The sequence below is a fragment of the Coregonus clupeaformis genome, chromosome 7 (assembly GCF_020615455.1).
Source record: "Coregonus clupeaformis isolate EN_2021a chromosome 7, ASM2061545v1, whole genome shotgun sequence".
NCBI lineage: Eukaryota > Metazoa > Chordata > Actinopteri > Salmoniformes > Salmonidae > Coregonus > Coregonus clupeaformis.
This window is the reverse complement of record NC_059198.1, coordinates 16,524,607-16,551,640: the sequence shown is the minus strand read 5'-3', so window position 1 is coordinate 16,551,640 and position 27,034 is coordinate 16,524,607. Positions and strand designations below refer to the sequence as shown.

The window sequence follows — 27,034 nt, the reverse complement described above, 5'->3', positions numbered from 1 at the left end:
TTTTTCAGGGGTGTAACATTTTGGAGGCTCCGCTGAGATTGCTGCTCAGATGTCCGGCTTCCACATCCTGGTCGCTGAATTCCGAGCCAGCTAAATCCCTACATAACAACCCAGGCAGGCTGCAGTGAGGAAAGTGTTGCTGTTCGAGGAGCTGGAAGTTGGGGGTTAAGTACGTGTCGACTGAGGCCGTTGAGAGACCATCAGAGACAGTAAGGACCACCTAATTCAGAGTCAACTCCTGCACAGTAAAGGTTCCTCCTGTCCTGTCAACATGACAACCGCCTTGGAAGAACTACAGGAAGAGGTAGTAGGAGAATTGCAAACCCTGACTAAAGACAAGTTACTAGACGTATGTGATTTCCTTGACATATCAGGCGAACAGAGAAGAGATGTTCAAGACAAATCCCGCATATCACTGATGACTCACATTATGATGTTCCTTGAAAGAGAGGAAGTTGCAGAGTTAGAAGATGGCGGCATGTCGGAATTATTGTTACTTAAAGACAAAATGACAGAGATGATCAGTGGCATAGATAGCAAGACAGGGCAAACTGACCATGATATTGAAACAGCCAGAACACATCACAGAATAGAGGGACTGAGAACTGTAACCCCACAACAAGGGGTGGGAACTGAGCAGAGTACTGCAGACCAAGCCAGTGATTCTCTGCGCCAGCCCCAACCCCCTGCCCATCTTCAGAGGAGCATGCAGCTCTCACCCAGTGCACAGCCCGGCTCATACTGGCGCAAAGAGTTAAAAATTTCTGGTCAGATAGGTGAACCGGGCCAGAAAGATAAACTGACTTTTTCCAGCCTTGCCCATCAGATTGAGAATGGACTTAACAGAGGCTATCCTGAGGTAGAAATAGTAGACGCAGTAATCAGGGCTATTTCTCCAGGCTCACAGCTACGCAGCTACTTGGAAGGTAAACCCCAGCTAACTCTTCCCACACTTAGATGCATCCTGCGTTCCCACTTCCAAGAGAAGAGTGCAACAGAGCTTTACAAACAGCTAGCTTCAGAAGCACAGCATAGCAAGGAGACCCCTCAAAGCTTCCTGATGCGCGTCTTAGATTTGAGGCAGAAAGTACTATTTGCGTCCCAGGAGTCAGAATCAGGGCTTAAGTATGACCCTGCCCTAGTCCAGCGCATGTGTTTACACACAGTCCTTACAGGTCTCCAGAGTGACAGTATCAGGATAGACATGCAGCCTCTCCTGCTTGATAGCGAAACATCAGATGAGGTTTTGCTAGAGAAGCTTAACATTGCTTGTGCTAATGAGTTAGAAAGACCGAAACAAAAAGCGTTTTAATGCCCCACAGCCTGCTACAACTGTAAGTGTAGTCCAGTTAGAAGATACGCCATCTGCAAAGTGTCCTGTGAAGGAAGCCAAAGCTAAGATACCCGCAGAACTGTTAACAGAGTTAGCTGAACTTAAGACAGGTGTAGCTTCCTAAAAGGTCTCAGTGCAGAGATTGCTCAGATTAAGGAGACATTACAGCAGCCTATGTTTCAGTCATCGCCTTATGCCCATGCCCCACTTCCAGTTAGGAGGCCAGATAGGGAACCCCAGCCACCTGTTTCCCAGCAGCAGTATTACAGCAACTACAGTCAGCCCCAAGCACCTGACCCTGCGCAGTATCAATATGCACCTAACCTGTATACCAACCGCTCTGCTCAAGCTCCAAGGAGGTGTTTTGTCTGCCAGCAGGCCAGAACAGATGCACGCTGCACACACTGCTTCCGATGTGGGAGTGGAGAACATTTTCAAGCTGGATGTAAAATCCGGGGGAGTCAGACCATCCAAAGAGGCCCCTTTAAACGGGGAAGGGTTACCGCTGAGGACAAGTGTTAACCGTAGCTACCAAAAAGTCCCAGAAATGTGCAAATTGTGCCAGAGAAGATTCATTTGAGAACCTGAAACAATGTTCATCATGTAAAGAGACACTGTACTGTTCCAAAGGATGTCAAAACCAACATTGGACTAAACATAAGGAAAAATGCACTCACCTGAAAATGGACTCTACCTGTGAAAAGCTTTCCTGTACAGAAGAAAATGCCCACTCTTTACCATCCCTAGCTCAAGGTTGCCACCCCCATAAGGTCACCTCGCTAGTCGGTAGACAGTGCCTTGTTGAGTGTCACCTGAATCGCCACCACCTCCAAGCTCTATGGGACACAGGCTCTCAGGTATCGGTCATTGATGAACGATGGAAAGCGGAATCTCTCCCAAACGCAAGGCTGAGGGATGTTTCAGAAATTCTGGACTCACCTGATGATCTAAGATTGACGGCAGCAAATGGGACTGAAATGCCGTACCTGGGATGGATTGAAACAACTTTTCGGTTAGCCTCTGAAACTGACCAAACGAAGGAACTGATCATCCCAGTGCTGGTAATGAAAGGCTGTCACCTATCTCATCCCATCATAGGTTTCAATGTTATTGAGCACATCCTGACAATGACCGAAAAGACTAAACGGTACAGTACAGTAAAAAAAGCTTTCCCAAGCCTCAAAAGAAATAAGGTGAGGGCTTTTATACAGGCTGTTAGCGCAGAACAGACAGATGAATACGCAGTGAAGACCAAGAAAGAGAAGGTTGCTGTACCAAAACACAGTAGCATTCAGATTGAGTGCCGGGTAGCTTCCCAGCCTTTCAAAGATGACATGACAATGCTTTTCCAGCCAGACCTGAACCCGCAGTGGCCAGATGAACTTGAGTTCTTTGACACACTAGTCAGAGTTAAGAAAGGTGTTTTTCCAGTTGTCATGCTTGATGTCTCTAACCCCACTGACCACGACATTGCCCTGCTAGGACGCACCATAATCGGTACAGTACAAACCATTATGACTGTGTTACCTGCCCAAGTCTTTGAAAAAGCTGTCACCCCAGCCACAGTGAATCACACTAGTGTTCAAACTCCATGTACTGCTACTGAACAGTGGGATCCACCAGTAGGTTTAAGTCACCTAACCGAAGAACAGAGAGAGGTTGTTAGGAAAATGCTTAGAGAAGAGTGTCACTCCTTCTCCAGATCAGACAATGACATTGGCTGCATTGAACGATTGAAAATGACTATTTCTCTAAAGGACTCTGAACCAGTCAAGCGCACATACATGTCAGTGCCCAGGCCACTGTATCAGGAGATGAAGGGTTACCTTCATGACCTCAGCCCAGGGTTGGGTTAGGAAGTCAAACTCTTCATATTCTTCACCTGTCGTGTGCGTTAGGAAGAAGGACGGGACCCTCCGGTTGTGTATAGATTACAGAGACCTGAACAGAAAGACACATCCCGACCGGCCAGCCCATCCCTCGGGTCCAGGACATCATGGACAGTTTAGGTGGTAATTCCTGGTTCTCCCTTTTAGATCAGGGAAAAGCATATCACCAAGGGTTCATCTCGGAAGAAAGCAGATCACTGACAGCATTTGTGACCCCATGGGGACTCTATGAGTGGATACGTATGCCATTCGGCCTCATGAACGCTCCTGCAGCTTTTCAGCGTTGTATGGAGGAATGTTTGGAAGGGCTCCGGGACAACATCTGCATTCCTTATCTGGACGACACGCTAGTTTTCAGTAAAACTTTCGACAGCCATGTGAATGATGTGCAAAAGGTTTTGCAGCGTCTCAGAGAGTATGGCATCAAACTCAAGCCAAGTAAGTGTGATCTCTTTAAACCCCAGGTCCGTTATTTGGGCAGAATAGTGTCTGCAGACGGCAGCAAAGTTGACCCAGCCGATTTTGAAGCAGTAAGAGCATTGAAAGAGATCAGACCACAGACTGTGGGCCAGCTCAGAAAAATGCTTGGTTTACTCACTTACTACAGACAGTACATCAAAGACTTTTCTAGGAGGGCCAGCTGTCTGTATGACCTCCTGAAAGCAGATTCAGAGAAATTACCTGACCACCCACGGAAAGCAAAAACAAAGAAAGTAAGTCATGTGGTGCCCTCAAACAAGCCAATCCTGTGGACTGACCAGCATCAACAGGCACTTGAACAGCTGATTGAGTGTCTGCTTCACCCACCAGTCTTAGGTTTCCCTGACTTCACTCAGCCATTTGTTGTACACACTGATGCGTCACACCAAGGCTTGGGAGCAGTTCTTTATCAAGAGCAAGATGGGAAGCTTAGGGTCATTGCTTATGGCTCTCGAACCTTAACAGCAGCTGAGAAGAACTATCACTACCACTCTGGCAAGCTAGAATTTCTAGCTCTAAAATGGGCAATCACTGATAAGTTCCATGATTATTTGTACTATGCTCCGACCTTCACTGTATACAGTGATAACAACCCGCTCAGCTACATTCTGTCTACTGCAAAACTGAACGCCAACCACTTCCAGGTGGGTTGCAGAATTGGCTGATTTCCACTTTACAATAAAGTACAGGCCAGGCAGAGAGAACGGTGATGCAGATGCTTTGTCGAGGATGCCACTGGATGTAGAGTCACTGATGAGAGAATGTTCTGAGGAGCTTCCACCAGACACCATTGCCGCCACTATACAAGCAGTAGAGGTACAGAAAGAGCCTTTTGTGCCTTGGTCAATTTCAGCTGCATCTATGTCAGTATCAGCTGAAGGTGAGACAACTACAGCAACAATCAGCTCGATCCCAAAAAGAGGGGATAAGAGAGGCACAAGAGTCTGATCCGGTCATCCGTCCTGTGCTCGATTTCAAGCTGTCTGGTTCCAAACCGCCAGTTAAAGAGCAAAAGGAATTCAGTCCAAAGACAAAATGCCTATTCAGAGAATGGGACAAATTGACAATCGACAGTGATGGTATTCTTTACAGAATCACTACAGCCCGCAAGCAGTTAGTTCTACCAGAGCAGTACAAAGGTAAAGTGATGGAAGAGTTGCACAATAACATGGGACACCAAGGTACTGACCGCACTGTATCACTAGTACGTGACCGCTTCTTCTGGCCTTATATGCAATCTGACATTGAGCACTATGTGACTAAAACTTGTAGCTGTGTCAAGCAGAAAAAGCCAGGCCATGAAACAAGAGCTCCTCTGACAAACATTGTGACAACACAGCCATTTGAACTGGTATGTATAGATTTCCTCCATCTCGACAGATGCAAAGGGGGGATATGAGTACATCCTCGTGATTGTTGATCATTTTACACGTTACACTCAAGCCTACGCCACCACATCAAAGTCAGGAAAAACTGCTGCAAATCTCATCTTCAATGACTTTGCCCTGAAGTTTGGGTTCCCCTCCCGCATCCACCATGACCAAGGGGGAGAATTCGAAAATCAGTTGTTCCATCAGTTAAAGAAACTCAGTGGCATGGCGGGGTCCAGAACAACACCCTACCACCCGATGGGGAACGGTCAAGTGGAACGAATGAACGGAACATTGTTGCAAATGCTAAAGACACTAACTGAGACACAAAAAGTCAAACTGGAAGGAGTCTCTAAACAAACTGGTTTATGCCTATAACTGCACCCGTTGCGAAGTGACTGGCTATTCACCATTTTATCTTCTGTTTGGGAGATCACCCAGGCTTCCAGTTGATATGTTCTTTGGATTGTGCACAGAGGCAGGTTCCAGTAACCAGCGAGACTACGTGGAGAACTGGAAACGAGGAATGGAAGAAGCATACGCCATTGCAAAAGAAAATGCTCAGAAAGCTGCTGAAAGAAGTAAGAAGTACTATGACACTAAAGTTAGGAGTTCAGTGCTACAGCCTGGCGAGCGAGTTCTGATTAAAAACCTGACACCAAGAGGAGGACCAGGCAAACTCCGTAACTATTGGGAAGATCAAATTCACACAGTAGTGAGACAAATGGGTTCAGACCTGCCGATTTATGAGTTGAGACCAGAAAAGGGTAGGGGACGCTCCCGGGTCCTGCACAGAAACCTGCTCATGTCCTGTGACCACTTACCTTTTGAGAGACAACCAGAAATGACTAAAGATGACAAAAGTAAGAAAAAGAGACATCAGCCTGGATCACAGCCTCTAGATTCTGATGAAGACAGCGGGGATGAATATGACCTTCATCATGAGCCGCTACAGGTCCCCACATCTCCTACAGTACCTGAGAGGTATGCTGAACCAGCGAGAGAGTCGGAAAACAGGCCCCCACCAGTGAAACAAACAGTTGCGGTGCCAGTTCCTGATACGCTACCAGCACAGCCTCTTGTTGAAAATCAGCTGGAGGAGAAAACAACAGTTAAAGAACTGCCTGCTGAGGAGATGAACTTGCCTGCTGAAAATGTGCTGGATGATCGTCCACTAAGTGCCTTTCCTTCATTAACTGCTGCTGCTGAACCTGAGGAACCAGCTTACCAGCTGCCACAAAGAGAGAGACACCCTCCAAGACGTATCACCTATGATCAGCTTGGTATCCCTTCCTGCTACAGTATCCAGCCACAGCCACAGTTGTTCCCTGTCTACCCTGCACCAGGACTGGTTCCATGGCTGCCATCACTACAGGGATATTACCTTCAGCCACCCTACATGTATGGACTTCAGCAAACTTGAGGCCACAGACAGAGTTGACATGTTTGACCATGGACTACTGACTGATTTCACAGACTTTCACGAGACAATTAGCAGACTATGCATAGAGATCATTAAAACTGATGGACTGTTGACAATAGTATGAGAAAAGACTGCTTATGGACTGTTTATACAGCTGGTCAACAGATATGGACTGTGAATATAACTTCTTGGTTCTATTTGAACTGTGAACTTTGACCTCTGCTCAAGGACTAGCTTACAGAAGAGGATTTTCTACGTCCAGTGCTTATAGACTGTTTAAGAAGATAATGTTGGTAATGTTGGGACAACATTTATTTTGTCGGGGAGAGTGTGACAGGTTAAAGGACATATTCATAGCCTGTTATACACTAAAAAGTATTAGTAAGTTCATGGTATGTAAGGATCTTAAAATATCTAAGGTTAAAAAGAGAATGCATCCAGTACTAGTTCATAGAGATTGATAAAATGCATAAATGTGTTTAAAATCCGTCAAGAGTCAAAGGGGTTAATATTGTAAGAGGAATGTGTAAATGTTATATTGACTACTTTATTTTGTGGTGCCTAATTTAAGGGTAAAAGTGTTCATCTGTGATCTACTTAATGCTCTTAATCTATGAGCCTGAGATCGATTGCTCTGGTCTCCACCCAACTTCCTGGGGGAATCGCGGTCTTTTTCTCATTACACTAAATTTGTCAGTGAGGAAACATAACTGCGTCACGTTCGTGATTATTTCTCCCCTTTTTCAGGTACGTTATTGATATGAAACGAGTTAATTTGAATGTAATAACTTGCTAACATGTCAAGAGAGTTTAAGGTATGTGTTAGTAACATCTTGAGGAAGTTAGAGTTAAGTTGAAGAGAGTTATTAGGTGCGTGTGTGACTGTAATCTGCTTGGTTGCAGCGATATAGCTTCGTACTGAGAGTAGCTGCCATTTTATGCTAATTGTGAATGAATATGTGCGTTGTTAATAATATATTTGGGGTTATTTGTATAATGTGTTTCGAATACTTTGTTGACATGGTTGATAAATGTAGTTATGGGTTACTGAGCTAAAGCTACTTTGTGTTTGACAGTTATATTGAAACATTTGTATATGTTTTAGTGAATTACAGTTTATGCTGTTGTGACTTGAATAAGCTTTGTACCCTACAAAACTCTGGTTCCTGTAGATCTGTTGTTCTGTAAAATGTGGTATTTTTTGTAAAATCATTACACTAAATTTGTCAGTGAGGAAACATAACTGCGTCACGTTCGTGATTATTTCTCCCCTTTTTTCAGGGGTGTAACATACACAGCTGATTCAAATAGTCAAAGCTTGATGATGAGTTGGTTATTTGAATCAGCTGTGTAGTGCTAGGGCAAAAAAACTAAACGGGGGGTGGGGGGGCCCAGGACCAAGTTTGGGAAACCCTGCTTTAGACTAAAGAAATGGTGACCCCTTCTGGCCCTGCCTCCCATGTGTAGCGAGTAGATAAGACTTAACTGGTGGAGGCTGATATAGCGTGACTCACTCATCTGTTGACTTAGCAGTTCCATTAAACTAGAAACTCCATACTGACTCACAAATGAATGTTATTATTTTATTTTCAGCAAGTCTGTTTGGTGAGTCAAACCTCCTGTAATGGATTTAATTGCCAATCTAAACTAGAAATTGGTTGTATAAAAGCTTTTCTCACTCTACGTTTGACTACATGGTGTCTTCTAGAAGAGATTTAGGGGCAAGTAGAGAGTCATTTGTAGAAAACGAGTTCTCTGTTTATTTTTTCCAGCGGCAACATACTGTTAACAACAGTACATACTCCCAATTTTAAATTGATTTGCACACATCACAGTTTGACATTTTCAAATGAAAAATACAACACAACTATGAAAAATGACATACAACAAATCAAAACCTATAAAAAAATATAAAACATTAACAGTACTTTTTAATAATCTCAATTCCGACAGGTACCATTCAGAGAACAAAACATGAAACATACAACTAAGCAGACAAATTAAACTTGAACCATTCGTTTTTTTAAATAGAAGGAAAATACGTAATTTCGTCATGCAGAATATGTAATATTAAATAATAAATCAAAAATAATATATATTTCTCTATATATCTCTTTTTTAAATTTTCAAGTCAAAGCACTCCCATCCCTTACACAGGGAAACAAAAACTATATATATATATATATATAAAATAAAAAAAAGAGAACCCACAATGCTTCCATAGCCTTCATCTTGTTGTATGGCCTTTATGGAAAACATTTAAATCTCAGCAACATATTTTTGGCACAGAAAAGACGTACATAATGGCAGTAGCATTTTGCGTTATAAAAAGGGGTGGAGCTGCAGCTCTTACTCCATTTAAAAGAAAACACAACAAGAAAAAAAAACATTCTGTGCACCGACGTCGTTGGGGAGAGAGAGAGTCGATGTCTCCTGAACCGGGTGTGAGGCGAGTGGTTGTTCCAGAGTTTCAGTCCTACTGCTGCTGCAGCATGCTCTTGATGGTTTTGTTGGTCGATTCATCATTCAAATGCTTGGTTGTGTACCTGCGAGGGACAGATGAACCGACAGACCAGACAAGACAGATGAACAGACAGACAGAAACAGAGGGATCAGTTCCAGGATCTGTGAAAGTAACACGACTGCTCTACCGGAAAGGGTGTCAAGAGTGTGAGAAAGCCTTGTCGGCAGTTATTAGCTCTGATATTTGATTTCCTAGTCTGGCGTTCTCCCCTCATAGACAGATGTGAAATCCCAGACAGAGAGAAAGAGAGAGAAAAGAGGACTGGAGGCGGGAGGCCTTGGAGTGACCTCACGCGACTGGAGGAGAGCGACTGAGCATGCCCGAAGGCCCTGGTGGTGTGATATGCAGATGTGAGCGCGGTTGCCACGGAAATGGCCATGTCAGCTGCGAACAGATGCGAGCATCAGCCACTTAGATTTGAGAAAAGAGCAGGGGGCCAGGGCTCAAAGAAATGTAATCCGCTCTGATCTTCTATAAATCTAAAACTGTGGGATTTGACATTTAACTGAAACACTAAACACATATCGATTCTAATCCCTACTAAATAATAATGAAGGAAAAGTGGCCAAATATTTTATTTCACAGTAAGTATGCTACTGTATGTTAAAGTGTGAGAGGAAAAAGGTTACAACGATATTCACTCAAACATCTTCTCTGTTAAAGAAAATCGTTGTTCATGCTACAGAAACGCTGGGCCTTACCTGAGAGCGTTTAAAAGGCCTTCTACGCTGTTGGGCGGTTGATCTCGGAGGACCTTGATGCACCCTTTCATCTGGGAAGCAGAAAACGGCATGTAAGATTAATCAGTGTTGTGTGTGTGTGCGCATGCGTGTCCAATCCTCTGGGACTGGTAGCATGGAGGACATAGCTCCTCCCTGTACTCACATCGATTTTGGAGGACTTGGAGAAGGCTCCGACAGGATGTACGTAGTCGTACAGGATGATGACGCCCACCATGACGCGCAGGCAGAATGAGACTGTCTCCTCACTGGTGAAGCGGCTTCGGTACTCCCTGGAAACACAGACACAGATTGCTGATCTAGATCAGGTCCGCCCTGTCCATATAACTATATTCCTTATGATCGAAAAGGCAAAACTGATCCCAGATCGGTAGTTTTCATGACATTGACATGATCTTGATTTAGTGAGGATGGGATCACTTACGGCGTTTCCAACATGACTTTGCACACGCTCGCCATTGTGCTTAGGCAGTCTGTCGTGTTCTCGATGGGCAGGTTCTTATTCTGAGCAAACAGAAAGAGAGAGGGGATGTTTTTTTATTCTGTAAACAGCATTGTTGTATTGGTCACTTCGATTACTAATGAGAAAAGTGTTAAATATCAAGGTTGCCAGGTAAGGAAGCTGTGAACCCTCTCACCTCAGAGACAAACTTTGTCGTGCTGTCGCTTAATGTCTTCAACATGGGCGTGGCGTCGGCGTAGAAGAGAGATATCCGGTTGGCCATCTCATTGTTGACTTCATTCTCCCCCTCTGCCTAAAAAAAAAAAAAAGACACCGTTCACCGTGGATATTATTGAGCCAGTAGTTGCTGGTAGAGAAAAATGTTCAGTGACGGCAAGGAGATGCTTTTCCTGCCTTAAAGACTGCCTTTATTCTCTAATGAGGAATGAATAATCCCCCAGAACGTCAAGACATGTCACATAAAAAAAAGTATCAAAGAAGAAATATTTTCCGCCAGAAAAAATATTTTCTGCCGGAACAGATACGTCTCGTGTCTTTGTATAAAATGTCTCAGTGATTCCAGTAGTCAGTGCCTGAATGCTGAGTGCAAAGTAATGCTCCTCTGTACTGCTGAGCTGGAGGGAATTTTCAGTGGCTAGGTAGAGATAGGCTGCGTCCCAAACAGCATCCTATTCCCTACATAGTGCACTACTTTTGATCAGAGCCCTATGGGCACATAAAGGGAATATGGTGCCATTTGAGACATGGAGACGGGCTCTAGCAGTGACAGGTCTTAACAGTCGGGACCGTCTGGGGCCATTTGCGTAATGGCATATGTTGTACAGGGAATAAAGCTGCTGCAGGCCAGACACAGACGTGTGTCTCAAGAACAAGGGTGAATTCTGTTCATTTTATATACTAAAGAGCTATTGAAAAATTCAGACCTTTCTCTGATGTCATTGGTGCCATTAAAAAAAGGTATACCGTCTGTCTCTTTGAAGCATGGCTGTGTGGAGAAAGGAGTCTGAATTGTCCTTTGGACGCCTGTCATGCTATCGCAAGAATATTCTCATCTGAATAATACTGCATTCCAAATAGATTTAAATATCAGGAAACATAATACTGAGCCCTGAGGTGCACCAATACACTTCATTTTTCCCATAAAATTACTGGGGGGGTTAAAGATAACACATTGAACTTGTACTGCCTTTAAATGTATTGATGATCAACTAAGTGCGAGATCTAATGATGAAGTAGTTCTCATATAGCCCTTAATGCCCCTATATAGCCTGTAATGTTAATGGAGGCCTGGGGCACAGGGTCTGTCTGGGGGGTTTCCTTTAACACCAGCGTATCCCAGAGGGCCTGTGGTGTAGGCACCAAACTGGAGACCATCAGCCCCTTAGATTATAGAGGTCAGCTCACCGGTGTATTGTTGATCCGCATGCGGCTCAAAGTTCTCCTGTAATAGCTGAAGTCATTCTGGATGGCAGGGTTAGTCATCTGCAACACAAGGATTAACGTGAACATTACAAACAGGGCGTGTGTGTGTGTGTGTGTGTGTGTGTGTGTGTGAAGGTAGAACACACGGCCTGCGGCAGCAGACATTCAGCTCTCTGGATCAAATGCACCATCGTCATGACAGGATGTTTTAGCAAACGAGGCAGATACATAGCTGGGGGAGGAGATGGAATGAAAAGGACATTGATAGGATTAAATCTTCCATTTATTTACTGAAGCGGATTTCATACCGCTGGATATTTCCACACTAGTCCTTTAAACTAGGATGCATTTATTTTCACTTGTCAATGAATGAAGTCCTTGTTAGCTCCCTTTAGCAGTGGGCAGTGGCCCAGTGTGTTTGGCATCGTGACAGAAGCATCAACAACACTGAAGACGAGAGGCTGGAGACGCTCTCATTATACACTGTATACAGACCGTACAGGTTAGAGCAGGGGTTGGCAAACTACGGCCAAGATCTGACCCGCGAGCCCATTCAATTCGGCCCGTGGGTGGTTTGAGTAAAAAAACATTTACAAATAAAATACAAATGGGTGGGGGGGTGGGGGTGTTATTATTATGAGTTAAACACTCCATCCCACTCTTCAATGTCTAAAACTAGATAGAGTATAGATACAACTAGATAGAGTATAGATACAACTAGATAGAGTATAGATACAACTAGATAGAGTATAGATACAACTAGATAGAGTATAGATACAACTAGATAGAGTATATGGCCATGTTCTTATTGCTCTTTACTGTTATTCACTGTGTATTTATTCCTCGTGTCACTATTTCTATTTTATTTGTCATCTTTATCTTTAACGGCATTGCTGGAAAAGGACCCGTAAGTAAGCATTTCACTGTTATTTTACACCTGTTGGTTACGAAGCATGACAAATAAAACTTGATCGGATTTGATTCAATTTTCTATTTGAGAAAGTAAAGTATGTTGAAATACTGGACCTATATATTTTCAAATAACTGCCCTTTTTCTGGCCCGCAAATTGATTTTGACAAACAAATTGGTCCCCAAAAAATCTGTTCATCCCTCCGTTGAATTTCGAAATCCTGATGTGGCCCTCAAGCCAGAAGGTTTGCAGCCTTCTGCCCTGCTGCCTTCCTTCTGCAAAGAGGATCATTAGACCTTGCCTTGAGCAGAGCTGACCTTCAATAAGCCACTGGTCAATCAGTGGACCCCATCCGGCACATCAACCTCCTGCTCCTCCAACGCAGAAAGACGCCTCCCTAATTACCCCTTGCAGCACATTATTAGCCCCTTAGTATCTTAACGCCTGGCCGGCATGAGCAGCAGGGTAATTCCACCATAATGGACTGGTACCCAGTCTGTGTCCACTTAGCTACAGCTAGACGGTCAGTGCTAGTGGCTAGTGCCAGGGCCAGACAGCCCCATTTCACCAGTGAGTGGCTTTAAAAAAATAGGCAGGCGGGTGGGTGGGTGAGTGTTCTAACTAGGTCAATGCCTGTGGTCGGGGTACGGGGAGTGAAAGATTGATGAATGGTGCCTGGCATGCCACCTTGCACCCCCCTACCTTCATGCTTTTAGAGCCCATGCAGGGTATGGGGAAGCTGGGCAGGGGGGCGTCGCGGCGGAGTGCCTGGGGGTGTCAGGGTGCTGGTTTGAGGAGCAGTGTGTGTGGAAACAGGGGGCCTAACGAGGCCTTGTGAGTTGTATTGTATTGTTGTATTGTCTGCGACTGAGCCAAACAATCAATCTGTGGGTTTCTTCCCTGTGATCAACTATAAACCATGTTTCTATGTGTTGAAGACTTGCGCCCAACTAAGGGGTGCTTCCCAAATGGAACCCTATTCCCTACATACAGTAGTGCACTACTTTTAACCAGAGCCCTATGGACCTTAGTCAAAAGTAGTGCACTACATAGGGCGCCATTTGGGATGCAGACAAAGAGCACCAGCTTACTACACTATCCTATTAGTCATCCCTATTCACAACCTCATTGTTCATTCATTCATTCATTCCAGCAGTGTAGAAGACTATAGTATTACAGCACTCCCAGGAAACGATCCTAACGTATCAATTAAATACTTATATGTTCAGTGGCTGAGGCTTAATCATGTACAGCACAAAGACCTAATGAACAGGGTATTAACACCTCGTTATGCTAATGACGGCACTAGCTAGCTTTTTATCAAAAGGAATAGGTGAACCATGTACAGCCAACAACAGCTATAGCTTAGGCCAACTGCAGCTTTAGTTTAGGCCAACTACAGCTATAGCTTAGGCCAACTGCAGCTTTAGCTTAGGCCAACTGCAGCTTTAGCTTAGGCCAACTACAGCTATAGCTTAGGCCAACTGCAGCTTTAGTTTAGGCCAACTGCAGCTTTAGCTTAGGCCAACTGCAGCTTTAGCTTAGGCCAACTGCAGCTTTAGCTTAGGCCAACTACAGCTTTAGCTTAGGCCAACTACAGCTTTAGCTTAGGCCAACAACAAGAGATGAATGAAATGAAAATGCTGGGGACTCTGGGCTAAATGCTGGGGACTCTGGGCTAAATGCCGGGGACTCTGGGCTAAATGCCGGGGACTCTGGGCTAAATGCCGGGGACTCTGGGCTAAATGCCGGGGACTCTGGGCTAAATGCCGGGGACTCTGGGCTAAATGCCGGGGACTCTGGGCTAAATTTAGTAAATGGAGGCCAGGGATGTAATGGGACGTACTTTGAGCTCGTCGAAGCGCAGTGTGAAGTGCAGGATCTCGGCGAACTGCTTGGCCAGCGCCTGCTCACGCTCCAGGTGCTGAGTGGGGTCGTCGTACGTCTCACTGGTCAGGGCTCCCAGCAGGCTGTGCAGTGCCGCCTCTGTAGGGCACAGACGAGGAGAGTTAGAGACAGTTGTGTGTCGTGTATGATTAGTTTAAATATCTGCCTAATAAACGTAATAATTATGAAGAACATCATGATATCCAATGTATGCCAACTAGAAAACGTACAATTGTGGGTTGAATAAGAAGTTCAATATCTGCCTAATAAACAAAACAATCGGCATGTACATTATGATATCAAATGTGTGCCAAATACAATTACCCTGATGGGTAAAAACAGGGACATGCGATTGAGCGGTGATTGTGCCCGCTGCCCAGGGCCCTATGCCAATGTGGGGTTCGGGAGGGGAGAGGGGTCTAGGGAAGAGCTGTCTCTAGGGGTGGGGGATGGGAAGATCTCTTAATCCGATAGAGATGAAACATGAGCCTAATTATCTCATTGTAACGAGAGAGGAGGGGGGTGCTCCATTCATCCAGGCTTACCGCCATTGTTTGGACAGTAGGTAAATACAAAGACTTCACATGGCTTTATTGGGGTAAACCACACAGTTCTGTAGTAACATACAAGCTGTATAATGAAACAAGCTGCATTGACTATCTGCGTTGACCCTGTTGGCACTAACCTTTTTGACTCATCACATACGCTGCTGCTACTGTTTATTATTCATCCTGTTGCCTAGTCACTTTATTCCTAATTATATGTACATATCTACCTCAATTACCTCGTACCCCTGCACATCGACTAGGTACTGGTAGCCCATGTATATAGCCAAGGTATCGTTACTCATTGTGTATCTATTATTAGTTTTCTATTATTTCTCTATTTTCTTTCTCTCTGTATTGTTGGGAAGGGCCCGTAACTAAGCATTTCACTGTTGAGCTACACCTGTGGTTTAGGAAGCATGTGACAAATACAATTGTATTTGATATATACATCACTCCCCAACAATTCTCCACTAGTTTCCAGGCAAACTGTGCATTTCCCAACATTGCCTTTCTGTAAAGGCAGTGAGTGAGATAATGCAATCGATAAACAAATGATTTTCCTGCATTTCCATGTCTCAAGATAGCCAACGGAAGCACTAAGATGCTCACCATAAATAAACAATGACAAAATCATCCATGAGGGAAAATGAGGTTGCAGTCGGAGACTGAAGGACTCAGTCTAGACTCACTAAGACGACTAGATTTACAATAATGACATAACCCTAAAGAACCAAACAAAACCATACACACTAATCTGGTTGCACAATAACGCCAACTTCCGCATGGACGCACATAATCAATACTCTGAGCATGAACTCTTAACTCTTATCTTACCACTTTCAGTACATATACAGATACGCACACCGCCATAACCCAGACAAAAACAAATGGAGACCTTTGGCCATGATGCTCACTTAAGATAGAGACAGAGATCCGCAGAGGGAGGTTTTTCAGAGGCGGAATGCGAGCTGGCAGTGCAGTCAGAGCAGTCCAGTAAATTGAGCACGTTGGCTATTTTGTGATGACCGCCATCTGCTTGGGCCAGCGTATTGCTGCTGCTGCAGCAGCGAGGAGAAGGGGGCTGATTTAAAATGGCCTTAGTGATGCACTATTTTATCCCCCCCAGTCAAAACAGAAGTTGAGATGGGGCTGCTTTTAGGCCTAGTATCTGAATCGAAGCACTATCATGTCTGGAGGGGGAGGAGGAGAGCGTCTCGCATGAGGCAGCTAAGGCGAAGGTGGCCCCCAGAGTCAGAGCAGTGGAGTGGATGGACCCATGGGGCGGGGAGATGACCTACTTCATTACATAACACACACACACACACACACACCAGAATTCAGCGTTTTTCACACAGGAAAAAAGTATTGCATTCTGAAAATGCAGGTATATTTCACCATTACATTCAATTTCAAGTTCCAACTTGTTATATTTAAATAGACTCGCTGCAATTCTCCAAAACGTCTCATCCATCCTCCAAACCACACTCTCTCTCTCTCTGCCTGCCTGCAGGGAGGGTGTGTGTGGCGGGAACTCTCATTCAAGATTTGCCGATGTGTTCCCAGCGCACGCTCAGCTCTCAAACGGAATTCTGACCAAGAAACACTCCCGCATAGGCAGTGATCACCTAGAGAAACTAATGACAATTTCAAATGGGGGCACCGGTATCCCGAAATTTTTTACTTTTCTAGGGCACGCACCATTTTTACCATAGAGAGCAACAGAGGGAGGGAGATGAGGTGGTAAGATAGGCTAAGTGCTCACATTCTATGTAGAGAATGTTTACGTGGCCAATTTCACACTAGTTTGTTTGCTAAAGTTCGAACCAGTTAGATTATTTGTTACGTTGTGGTTACAATGGAGAACATAAAATAACTAAATCAAATAAATCGCATTCATAATTAATTATGCATGTCATTTTTCCAATGCACCTACAGTATAGCGTTCGTATTTCATCAACACTGTCGAGTACAAGCATATTAAGACTATAATATCATTCAGATGAATGATTATTGTATTTGATTATAATGACATAGGGTAAAGAAAACTGTTGTTTTTAGATAGCACCCTCTTGAACTGACCCATATTTTCCTGCATTCTAGAACACTGAGTGGAGCCATGTATGTAATGTCTGTTAGTTTAATTAGAATGCAGGTGAAATCTATTAACGCAGTATTTTTGGAGGGTCTGCGTTTTGATAATGCAGACTTTGAAAGCTAACGTGACCCACACACACACCTCCTCCAACCAGCACCATGACGCCCCCCAGAGACTGCAGTCTCAGCCTGCCACTACTAGATTAAGGGGTTAAGGTCGGCAAAGGAGGGGGCGGGCTGCTCCTCTCTCCCTGGGGGTCACAGGCACGGCAGCACTAGGCTAGCATCCCCCTCTCTCCTCTCTCTCTCCATGATAATGAGGAGTCCTCAGCTCTGGGAGGAGGGAAGTATCAGGTCTAGTCAGAGTGCAACGCAAGCAAGCATCATGTTAATGAATGCAAGGCTATGGGGGTTTGCCCTGCATGTTTGTTTGTGTGGGCTAGGAGTGTGTGCGTGGGCATGCGTGTTAATTTCCTGCAGCTCAGCAGTCGATATCGCCGATGTGATCGAGCATGCAGACGGCTAAGGTCATGAGAGGTGTGTGTCTCTTACATATAACCTCTAGAGGAGCTGGAGCTAGTCAACCTCTGGTACAGGCATGTATCTAACCTTTTGCATTAGGACATTGTGTACCAAAGCTCTGAAGGACGCACATCACTAGTCTCAGTCAGGTGTGGGTGTTGTATTGTAGGGCTACATATTTAACCTGAAGCACAGGACAGGGGCCGTATCACTCGTCTCAGAGTAGGAGTGCTGGTCTAGGATCAGGTCTCGCCGGTCAATGTCATCTTTATTAATTGGGACCATAAAAAGGTTAAACTGATCCTAAAATTAGGCTCCAGGCACATACCTAATCTCTGGGAGAACTGGTAGAACTTCTTGAGTTTCCCCACCAGGTGGACCACGGCTGCCCATGCTGCCTCCTGTAACGCCTCGTCGCTGGGGTTCTGGATCGCCTGGCAGACAGGAAAAACGAGATGTTTTATCAAGTCTGAAGATAGAGTAGTTTAATCAACTTCTGGAGCCTGATCAAGCCACTGGTCTATAATTAAGCAATAAGGCCCTAGGTGTTGTGGTATATGGCCAATATACCATGGCTAAGGGCTGTTCTTACCTGGAAACAGCCCTTAGCCATGGTATATTGGCCATATACCACAAACCCCCGAGGTGCCTTATTGCTATTATAAACTGGCTACCAACGTAATTAGTTGTATAAACATTTTTTTTGTCATACCCGTGGTATATGATATACCAGGGCTTTCAGCCAATCAGCATTCAGGGCTCGAACCACCCAGTTTCTAATGAATGTTTAAGAGTCCTTTTGGGTCTTGTACCTCTGATCTCCTGACGTGGGCCCGTATTCATAAAGAGTAGGAGGGCTCATCTAGGTTCTGTTTTAGAACATAATGAATAAGATTACTTGGACAGGGGGGACCTGATCCTAGATCAGCACTCTGCTAATCTGAGATACTTTGAGAAAACGGGCCCTTCTCCCAAAATCCTGTACCTCTCTAATCTCCTGACCAGCTCCCTTGTATGCTTGCAGTTCGTCCAGGATTCCCCGTGCGTCCTTCAGCACCAGGTCCACCTGCTCCCACACCTCTCGTTCTGCGTCCGTGGGCTGGGCATCTAGTGGACACAGGAAGACAGTCAAGTGGGTTTTTCTATGTCTGGGAGGGAGTCTACAAATAGAGGTGAAGAGGCTCTAGTCTGCAGGCCTACATCTCCATTCTGATTGTTTTTCCAATCCAGACACCCCCAATGGCAACAGCATAGCTAACAGAAGAGCTGATGATGCAAATGGGAAATAGATTAGGTTCTGTAGCCTCTGGGCAGAACAGAGACAGACAAGGAGGTGAGGAGAGGTAAGAAGAGCCACAGCTAAAATAGGTAAGATTGGAAGCTCAAGTGTGAAGAGCGAGATGGTAATGAAACTCACTTTCAAAATCGAGGAAAAAATTTGGCTCTTGTTCCAGATCTGTGCAAGTCAGAACTTTTAGCAGGTTCCCCATGTTACGATGCCTACGGAGACAAATAGAGAAAACACAACAATAAGATTCAACTTCATTGTGTTGGTAGCTAAGTCTTGTGGTATTGAGGGGGCACACAACCCTGGTGCCCTTCATGTTCCTCCTCTGTGCTCCAGTGCCCCGAACCCTGTAGCCCAGACCCTCCAGATGGGCCCTCTGAGACCCTGTGTGGTTTTCCTGTGCCGAGCCCTGGCCCACCAGATGTCCCCAAAAAGCCCACCCCCCTCCTAAAATAGTATCCGATACAGGGGAATCACTCTGCCTCGGAGAAGAAGTCCAACCGAGTGTGACTTCTCCGCTTTTCTCAATTCCCTCCTGATAAGCATTTACATCTAGCGATTGCTAACAGCCGTTATATGCAAACTTGTCTGTTAAATTAGCTTCTATGTTCCTTAGGGAGAGAGGGCCACACACACTGTACATGCACATGGATAAATTCAGATGTGAACCTAACAGGGTTCAGAGTTTAAATCCCGACCAACGACTGTCTCTACAATAGGAAATGACCATGATGTCTTACCATGATCTGATTCCCAGTACAAAAGTGAGACATTTAGGACTTTGCACTGTTTGTGAATCTCACATGAACCCCCATGGTGTACATTTTCCTAGCCTGAGTGCCAGTCTGTTTCTGCTCTCTTGCCAGCTCCATGTTCCCATTGTCATGCCAAAAACATGGCAATTTGGTATAACAATTCCACACAGGGTTGGCAAGAAAACGGAAACAGACAGGCACTCACGCAAACATATTCCAATCACTCAACAACAAAAAAACATTGCTTCAAAAACACTGAATTGTAATCTCTAGTTGTTTGCAACCAGTCAGATTTCCCAGAAGCGAGGCAGTCGATTCCTGGAAAAGGAGGGCAGAGGGGCGTGTGGGGAGGGGAGATAATCTCACCTCAGATGGAGTAGTGTGAGAACTAAGCCCCCTATCCTTCCCCAGCCTCTCTCTCTCGCTCTCTGCTGTCAATATGAAGGCCACAGATTCACCCAGTACCTGGAAAACACAGTAAAACCAACCCCAAACCGAGCCGAGGTAAACCACTGCTGTACAGTTCTTATCTAGTTGGAACAGTGGGAGAAGGAACCACTGCTGTCGGCACTGTTGGGTAAGAGTCTCCCGTGTTGTGTGCACACAGACAGAGACACATCCCTATGGATGTTCTTAATACTGACAGGGCTGAACACATTAGTTAGAGCTTATTCCAAAGCATGTCGTCAAAGTTCATTCCTAGCCAATTACTCATATTGAGGACAGTGAGTAGGAGTATGGTACAGGACTACACATTCTGTATGCGCTACTGTACAACAACACTTTCCAGTCCTGAGGTACAATTTAGACTGTCTGTCACAGCACTGAGTCATTCCATAAAAAGCCATGTTAAGGAAATAGATTAAATAGGGAAAATAAGGAGCACACAAACATGTACAGTTCTGGAGAATCAGACAAACTGGAGCATTCACACTGCCCAGACTCAGGGGCTGTAGAAGTCTGATTGCTGCTACAGTATTTTGACTGTAGTCTATGAGTGCTCCTACTATGACTGTAGTCTGTTGCCCGTATTCACAAAGCTTCTTAGAGTAGGAGTGCTGATCTGGGATCAGGTTGGTAGCTAAGTAGTAGCTTATTCACTATATTATTCAAAAGGCAAAACTGATCCTAGATCAGCACTCTTACTCTGAGACGCTTTGTGAATACGGGCCTATGAGTGGTCAGACGAGACATAATACTGTACAATAATGCTCCTATAGTCTATATGACTTGGCTATGCTACAGGCAGTTTTACACCTGTACCTCCTCTTCCGCCGTAGGCTGAGACAGACAGCCAAACGCCAGGCAGCCAGCGGGATGTAGGTCATAATGTCTCGCCGTCTGGAGCTGTGTGTTATGTAATCAGGAGTGACAGCCTGTCAAGACAACACCTTGCTGGAGTGCACAGAGACCTGGTCGGTTTGTACTGTGCTGAGAGACAAAGGTCAAGACTCCTAGGAAATGGCATTGGATCAGGGGTAGAGGGAAGGTTAATTTGTCTTGGAGATTCAAGTGCTGCTGCTGGCTAGTAGTGACAGTGACAGAGTGAGGTAGACCGGTGCCAGCCAGGTGACACCTTTGTGACAGGCTGAAGATGGCTGAGACACTTAACCTTGGTGACAGGGTGAATAGTCTGATTACTGGTGGCAGGTTAAAACGAACTCGGTGACCGAGTGGGACTCAGTGGCAAGTCGAAAGTCTTTGCCAACAAGGGATTGTGAATGAGTGAGTGCAGAAAGCAAGGTAAGTGACAAAGTGATGTCTAGAGACAAGATAAAGCTATAGGCTAGTAACAACCAACAAATGTTCTCTTCTTGTGGTTGAATTAGTAATGATGAATAAATACAATTATCCTTTTAAAGCCATTTTCTGCAAATGTTGGTTTAATCATTTGAAGGTGGCATCCAGGACACATTGCCTCTACCTGTGTCTACACTAGTAATCTCTCCCTCTCCCTGCACACTTACCCTGTTTCCATGTGACCCACTGCCCACCTGCCTCCTGCCATGCCCGGCCCCGTCCTAACACTCTCCACTAACGAGACCTGAATGGTGGCGCTACACCCTGGCACCTCATTGGAAACTCACTGGCTGTCTTCATACTAGCTGATACCTGTGGTAGCCACATAGCGAACAGAGCGATGAGAGGAAGAGAAGGGAGGAATCACCCCGCTGGTTTTCCTCAGATTGAGGGGGAGGGGTGCAGTCACCTCACCCTGCTGTTGAATGAATAGGCCTACTAGCCTACATGCACAGTGTGAGTGAGCCCTGGCTACCTATGCCTTTCCCCTAGTTCTCTACTGCCCCCTTTCAGAGAGGCAGAGTGACTGAGCTGAGCAGTAGGAGGCGTGGTCGTGGTGCCACCATCAGGCTCAGAGAGCAAAACACGGGCACTGCCAACGCTGCCAGCACCAAAGGCCCACAGCGCCATCCCTCAGTCTGCAATGAGGTCATTTTAAGGACTGGGGATTTGCGGTGGCTTCGGCTTCGCATTTCAAAGTCCAAGAGAGGATCCTCCAGCTTACGTAAAACCTAATGAGAGTTGAAATGAGGACAGTTTTCCAGTTTTTTTCCCGCGCCAGCAGAATTTATTTTGGTGAACGTTGAATTACAGACCCCAGGTTCACATTGAAACCAAATGAAAAGCTAAACCTATTAATGGTAACCAAAAAGCCTATATATATATATATATATCTCATACATCTACTGGTCCATTAGAAATGATAAGTGTGTATGTTCCAGTGATAAATGGTAAATGGTTATGGTAAATGGTTGGTGGTAATGATCAATTGCTTTAAATAATGGGTGTGTGAAGTGGATTAGAGCATTGGAAGTGTTTAGAGTAGAGGAATGCAAGATAAGAGACAGGAGGGGAGTGGTTTTGAGCCCCTCCCTTGGTATTGGAGGTTCTGATATGTTAGTGGGAGCCCCGACCCCGTGGACAGAGGACAGGATGGAGTTGTTTTTGTTTTGGACCCCCCCACTGGGCGATCGCGTGCCCTCAGAGAGGAAGGGGAGGGGGGTTCGTCTAGGGCTAGGGGGCACTGCTTCACAACCGCGAGCTCAACGACACTCTCCCATTGGCTGAGCCGCTTTGCCCAACCATGCGCTGTATCCATGGAATCCCAAAAAGCTGGTACCATTGAAAACAAGTGGGTAGCCAATCAGACACGAGCTCCGGGAGAGGAGACGGTACAGTAGTAAGACCTGAACGCACATGAATATATTAATACAGATGGTACAGAGGTAATGCGCCAAAAACAGAGGATTAGGAGGGGAGCGAGGGGATCTGGTGAACAAGCAGTGAAGGAATTTTTTTCCAGCACCCAGCACTATCCCGCTCACTGAACTAACTGCACAATTTCACTAAGCAAATTGCGACTTGTATTTTTCCAAATTGCTGTCAATTCTAAATTGTTTTGATTATTTCAATGTAAAAATGTGAGTGGACTGGCACAGCCTATGATAATGACATTGTGGAGGAATAACAAAACCAACATGAGTGATGAGACCTCAGCAGCATCAGTACTGAAGAAGATCCCAATATTTAGTGCCACGCCCATTGAACGTGGTGACCCCGGGATGGCACTCCCAGAGTCACACACACACACACACACCACCATACCCCCTCCGTGGAAACCCATCAAAACAGTCCTGGGCTGGAGGCTCCGGGTCTGCAGTGGCGTCCTATAAAAACAGCTCAGGGCTGCAGGGTAATGGAGGATAGTGCTGATATTCCACTACTACTACGCTGCTCTCTCTCTGCAGCAGCATGAGGGTCCACGTGCCAACCCAGTCTTACTACGGCAGTGATGCCCAGCCAGCGGGAAAAACAACGCCCTCCCTTCTTCCATCCCCTCCCGCCACAGACTCAGACAGCCCGCCGCATCACGTGGGCAATGCCGTGGAGAGGCTGAGCGCTCGCCTGGGGCTTCGAGGGGGGATGGGGAGAGAGTTGTGTGTTTGTGTACGTGTGTAAAAATGTATACGTACATATTTGATAGAAATGATTTGAATGTGTATTTAGATACGGATGTAGGACTGTGTCTATAATATGTGTAATATGTGCATGTGGGTGTGTATTTTCGGGAGGAATGGCGGAGCATCAGTCAGAGTGCTGCAGTAGTGGGAGCAGAGCAGAGAGAGGCAGCTTAAAACTTGACCTAGATTCTCCGGGTGACACGCCACATCGCATTAGCCCAGTCAGCCAGGCCCGGACCCGCCGGAGCTCGCTGACGCTAGCCCGATCGGACAGGCAGAAAAGGGGGAAGAACTTCCCAAATGGGGCTGGCACGCATTGCCCCAGCCCCCATACCCTCCCCAGGGAGTCAACCCCACCCAGCTGACTCTGGGAGCTTACTGGGGCACATGGTGAGGTGAGGGAGGGTGGGGGGCCCTGGGCAGGGGGCATGCAGTTTGTTTGTTTATGGTTTGAACTTGATTACACCCGTAGCCACACCCCTCCGTGTGCTATATTGCAGTAAACACCATAAAAAGTGCCCCAACCAGATTTAACTGGCAAAATAAAAACAAACCTTCAAACAAGTCAAATACACAGAGATCAAACCATAACAACCACAGTAGATATCATGACTGACAGCTAATGCCACTCAGTCAGCATCATCATCATGCAATATTAGGCTACATCTCACCATAACAATTCCACCGCATCTCTAGCACCTTGCTGATTGAGGAGGATAACTGCAGTCATGTTTTTCTCCTGCTTTGCATCACAATGTAGCCTACTACTTTTACAATTCAACACAGATTGAGGCACTACAATTCATCAAAAAAATGGCATATTTTGAGATAAAAATAAACCTTTGAAATCCAAAGAGCAACCAAAGCAGCAGAAATCACAGAGAGAGAGGGAGATGAAACCAGGAGCTTCAGCTAAGCCCTCCTCTATGAACTGCACCTGATCAAAGCCAGAAACCATGGAAACAACTACAGTAGGCTAGGCTACACACACACACACACACACACACATACATATACATACACAGGGCTTTTGAAACAAACACTTTTTCATCAATACATATTTCCTCATCAAGCACACACTGTGTGTGTGTGTGTGTGTGTGTTAGGCTACTGTCCCAAAGGATTATCTAAAAATTGTAGACTACTTTACACTTGACATCATGTAATAGACCTAATTATCAAATGTTTATGTAATAAACATGTAAATGAGCAATCTGGGATTCAAACAACTACAAAGGTCACCCCGGCACTTTTTCGGTAAACAGTTATAGGTCTATTCTTCAAGACGCAATGGCTATACTATTAATTCAAAAGTCGACAAAGCAACCTCTGGATCACTGCAGTGCTGTGGATAAGGGCTGACCTGGTGACCTCCATGCAGACAGCTACAAATGGGGTGTAATGGGGCAGAGAGCAACACTTCCCCACAGCCCCAAATCCTCCAACTCCTGCCTGTGGGGTGGTAGTTAGTGAGGGGTGGGGGTGAAGTGGGGCACAGGCTGCATGTCATAGGTCACACCTCCTCCTCTCCAGGCAGCTCTCCAACTCCAGCCCCAGTCACTGCAAACAGCCCCAAACCATCATCACATCAATTACCTTTTGACTGTATCGGAGTCATGGACGCTACACAGCATCCTTCAAATCACACTTTATAGGCGGCAGAATGTAGGCCTATCAGCATTTCTGAGAGACAGTGTTTGACATTTTAGATAAATGAAAAGCACATAGAGTACTCTGCACATTTAAGTAACACAGATCAGTATGTGTGTTGGTATTTTGAGAAGAACCCTCACAGGATTAAGGGTGGGGCACAGTGGAGCTTGCTGAGGTTTGGGGAGATGATGGTTCTTGGTACAGACGTGCCTGTATCTATGCAGAATGCATTGAGCGCCCTCTGGAGGTGATGGACAGTAGAACATAGAAGACGTTGCGGAGGGAGAGCGACCACTCCCAAACTCCGAACCATGCTGGTAGTGATACACATGCCAACTTCAGCTACACATCCTTCAGGTACCACTGCAAACTAAGATGAAGGACATTGATTGAGATATTTAACAACTGTCTTTATTTCCCACATGTTTGTCTCCAATCAAAACATCCCAAAATCATAATAGCACATGCATCAACCCTGACATTGATGTGCAAATCTTACCATAGCATTGACATGTATAATGTGGAGTCAGTTATTACTCAAACCACTTTGGATTAATTAGCATAACCTGTTTGTTTAATAAAATATGCCATTAAGCAGACACTTTTATCCAAAGTGATTTACAGTAGTGCATGCATACATTTTTTATATGGGTGGCCCCAGAGGGAATTGAACCCACAAGCCTGGCGTTGCAAGTTCCATGCTCTACCAACCTAGTTGGGTCTCCAAGCCGTGGAGAGGACAGTGTTCTAAATGTTGTCATGCAGCCTGGGCTACTTGCTGCTACCTATCCTCTAACATAGGGATACCACCTGGGATCACAAACACTGCAGTAACTCCTCACATTAGAAAACATCTTGTCTTGCACTGCATCAAGGGCTAAGAGGGGCTAGTGTCAAATAATTGGGTTAGAGCGCCACCATGTGTCTATTTTGAAATCTACAGGGTAATAGAAGATGCACTACATGACCAAAAGTATGTGGGCACCAGCTTGTGGAACATCTCATTCCAAAATCATGGGTATTAATATGGAGTTGGTCCCCCCTTTGCAGCTATAACAGACTCCATTCTTCTGGGAAGGCTTTCCACTAGATGTTGGAACATTGCTGCAGGGACTTGCATCCATTCAGCCACAAGAGCATTAGTGAGGTTGGGCACTGATGTTGGGTGATTAGGCCTGGGTCGCAGTCAGCGTACCAATTCATCCCAAAGATGTTCAGTGGGGTTGAGGTCAGGGCTCTGTGCAGGCCAGTCAAGTTCTTCCACAACAATCTCGACAAACCATTTCTGTATGGACCTCGCTTTATGCACGGGGGCATTGTCATGCTGAAACAGGAAAGGGCCTTCCCCAAACTGTTGCCACAAAGTTGGAAGCACAGAATCATCTAGAATGTCATTGTATGCTGTATCGTTAAGATTTCCCTTCACTGGAACTAAGGGACCTAGCCCAAACCATGAAAAACAGCCCCAGACCATTATTCCTCCTCTACCAAACTTTACAGTTGGCACTATGCATTGGGGCAGGTAGCGTTCTCCTGGCATCCACCAAACCTAGATTAGTCCGTCGGACTGCCAGATGGAGAAGCGTGATTCATCACTCCAGAGAACGCGTTTCCACTGCTCCAGAGTCCAATGGTGGTGAGCTTTATACCACTCCAGCCGACGCCTGGCATTGCGCATGGGGATTTTAGGCTTGTGTGCGGCTGCTCGTTCATGGAAACCCATTTCATGAAGCTACCGACTAACCGTTTTAT

The 27,034-nt window shown here is 45.4% G+C and overlaps 1 protein-coding gene across 6 annotated transcripts in view; it reads right to left on the bottom strand.

Moving 5' to 3' along the window:
• Positions 1 to 8,227: 8,227 nt before the first annotated feature.
• The window catches only part of fam49bb (family with sequence similarity 49 member Bb), a 38,257-nt gene continuing 19,450 nt past the window's right edge, over positions 8,228 to 27,034 (bottom strand). For all 6 annotated transcript variants that reach the window (XM_041881211.2, XM_041881213.2, XM_041881208.2 and 3 more), the window contains 10 exons: positions 19,024 to 19,106; positions 18,592 to 18,713; positions 17,935 to 18,040; positions 14,402 to 14,541; positions 11,627 to 11,704; positions 10,398 to 10,514; positions 10,184 to 10,263; positions 9,905 to 10,031; positions 9,721 to 9,791; positions 8,228 to 9,041 (listed from right to left, as the gene is read on the bottom strand). In XM_041881211.2, coding sequence (XP_041737145.1) covers positions 8,972 to 9,041; positions 9,721 to 9,791; positions 9,905 to 10,031; positions 10,184 to 10,263; positions 10,398 to 10,514; positions 11,627 to 11,704; positions 14,402 to 14,541; positions 17,935 to 18,040; positions 18,592 to 18,713; positions 19,024 to 19,096 — 984 coding nt within the window. In that variant the 5' untranslated portion in view covers positions 19,097 to 19,106 and the 3' untranslated portion in view covers positions 8,228 to 8,971. The remainder of the gene's footprint in view (positions 9,042 to 9,720; positions 9,792 to 9,904; positions 10,032 to 10,183; positions 10,264 to 10,397; positions 10,515 to 11,626; positions 11,705 to 14,401; positions 14,542 to 17,934; positions 18,041 to 18,591; positions 18,714 to 19,023; positions 19,107 to 27,034) is intronic.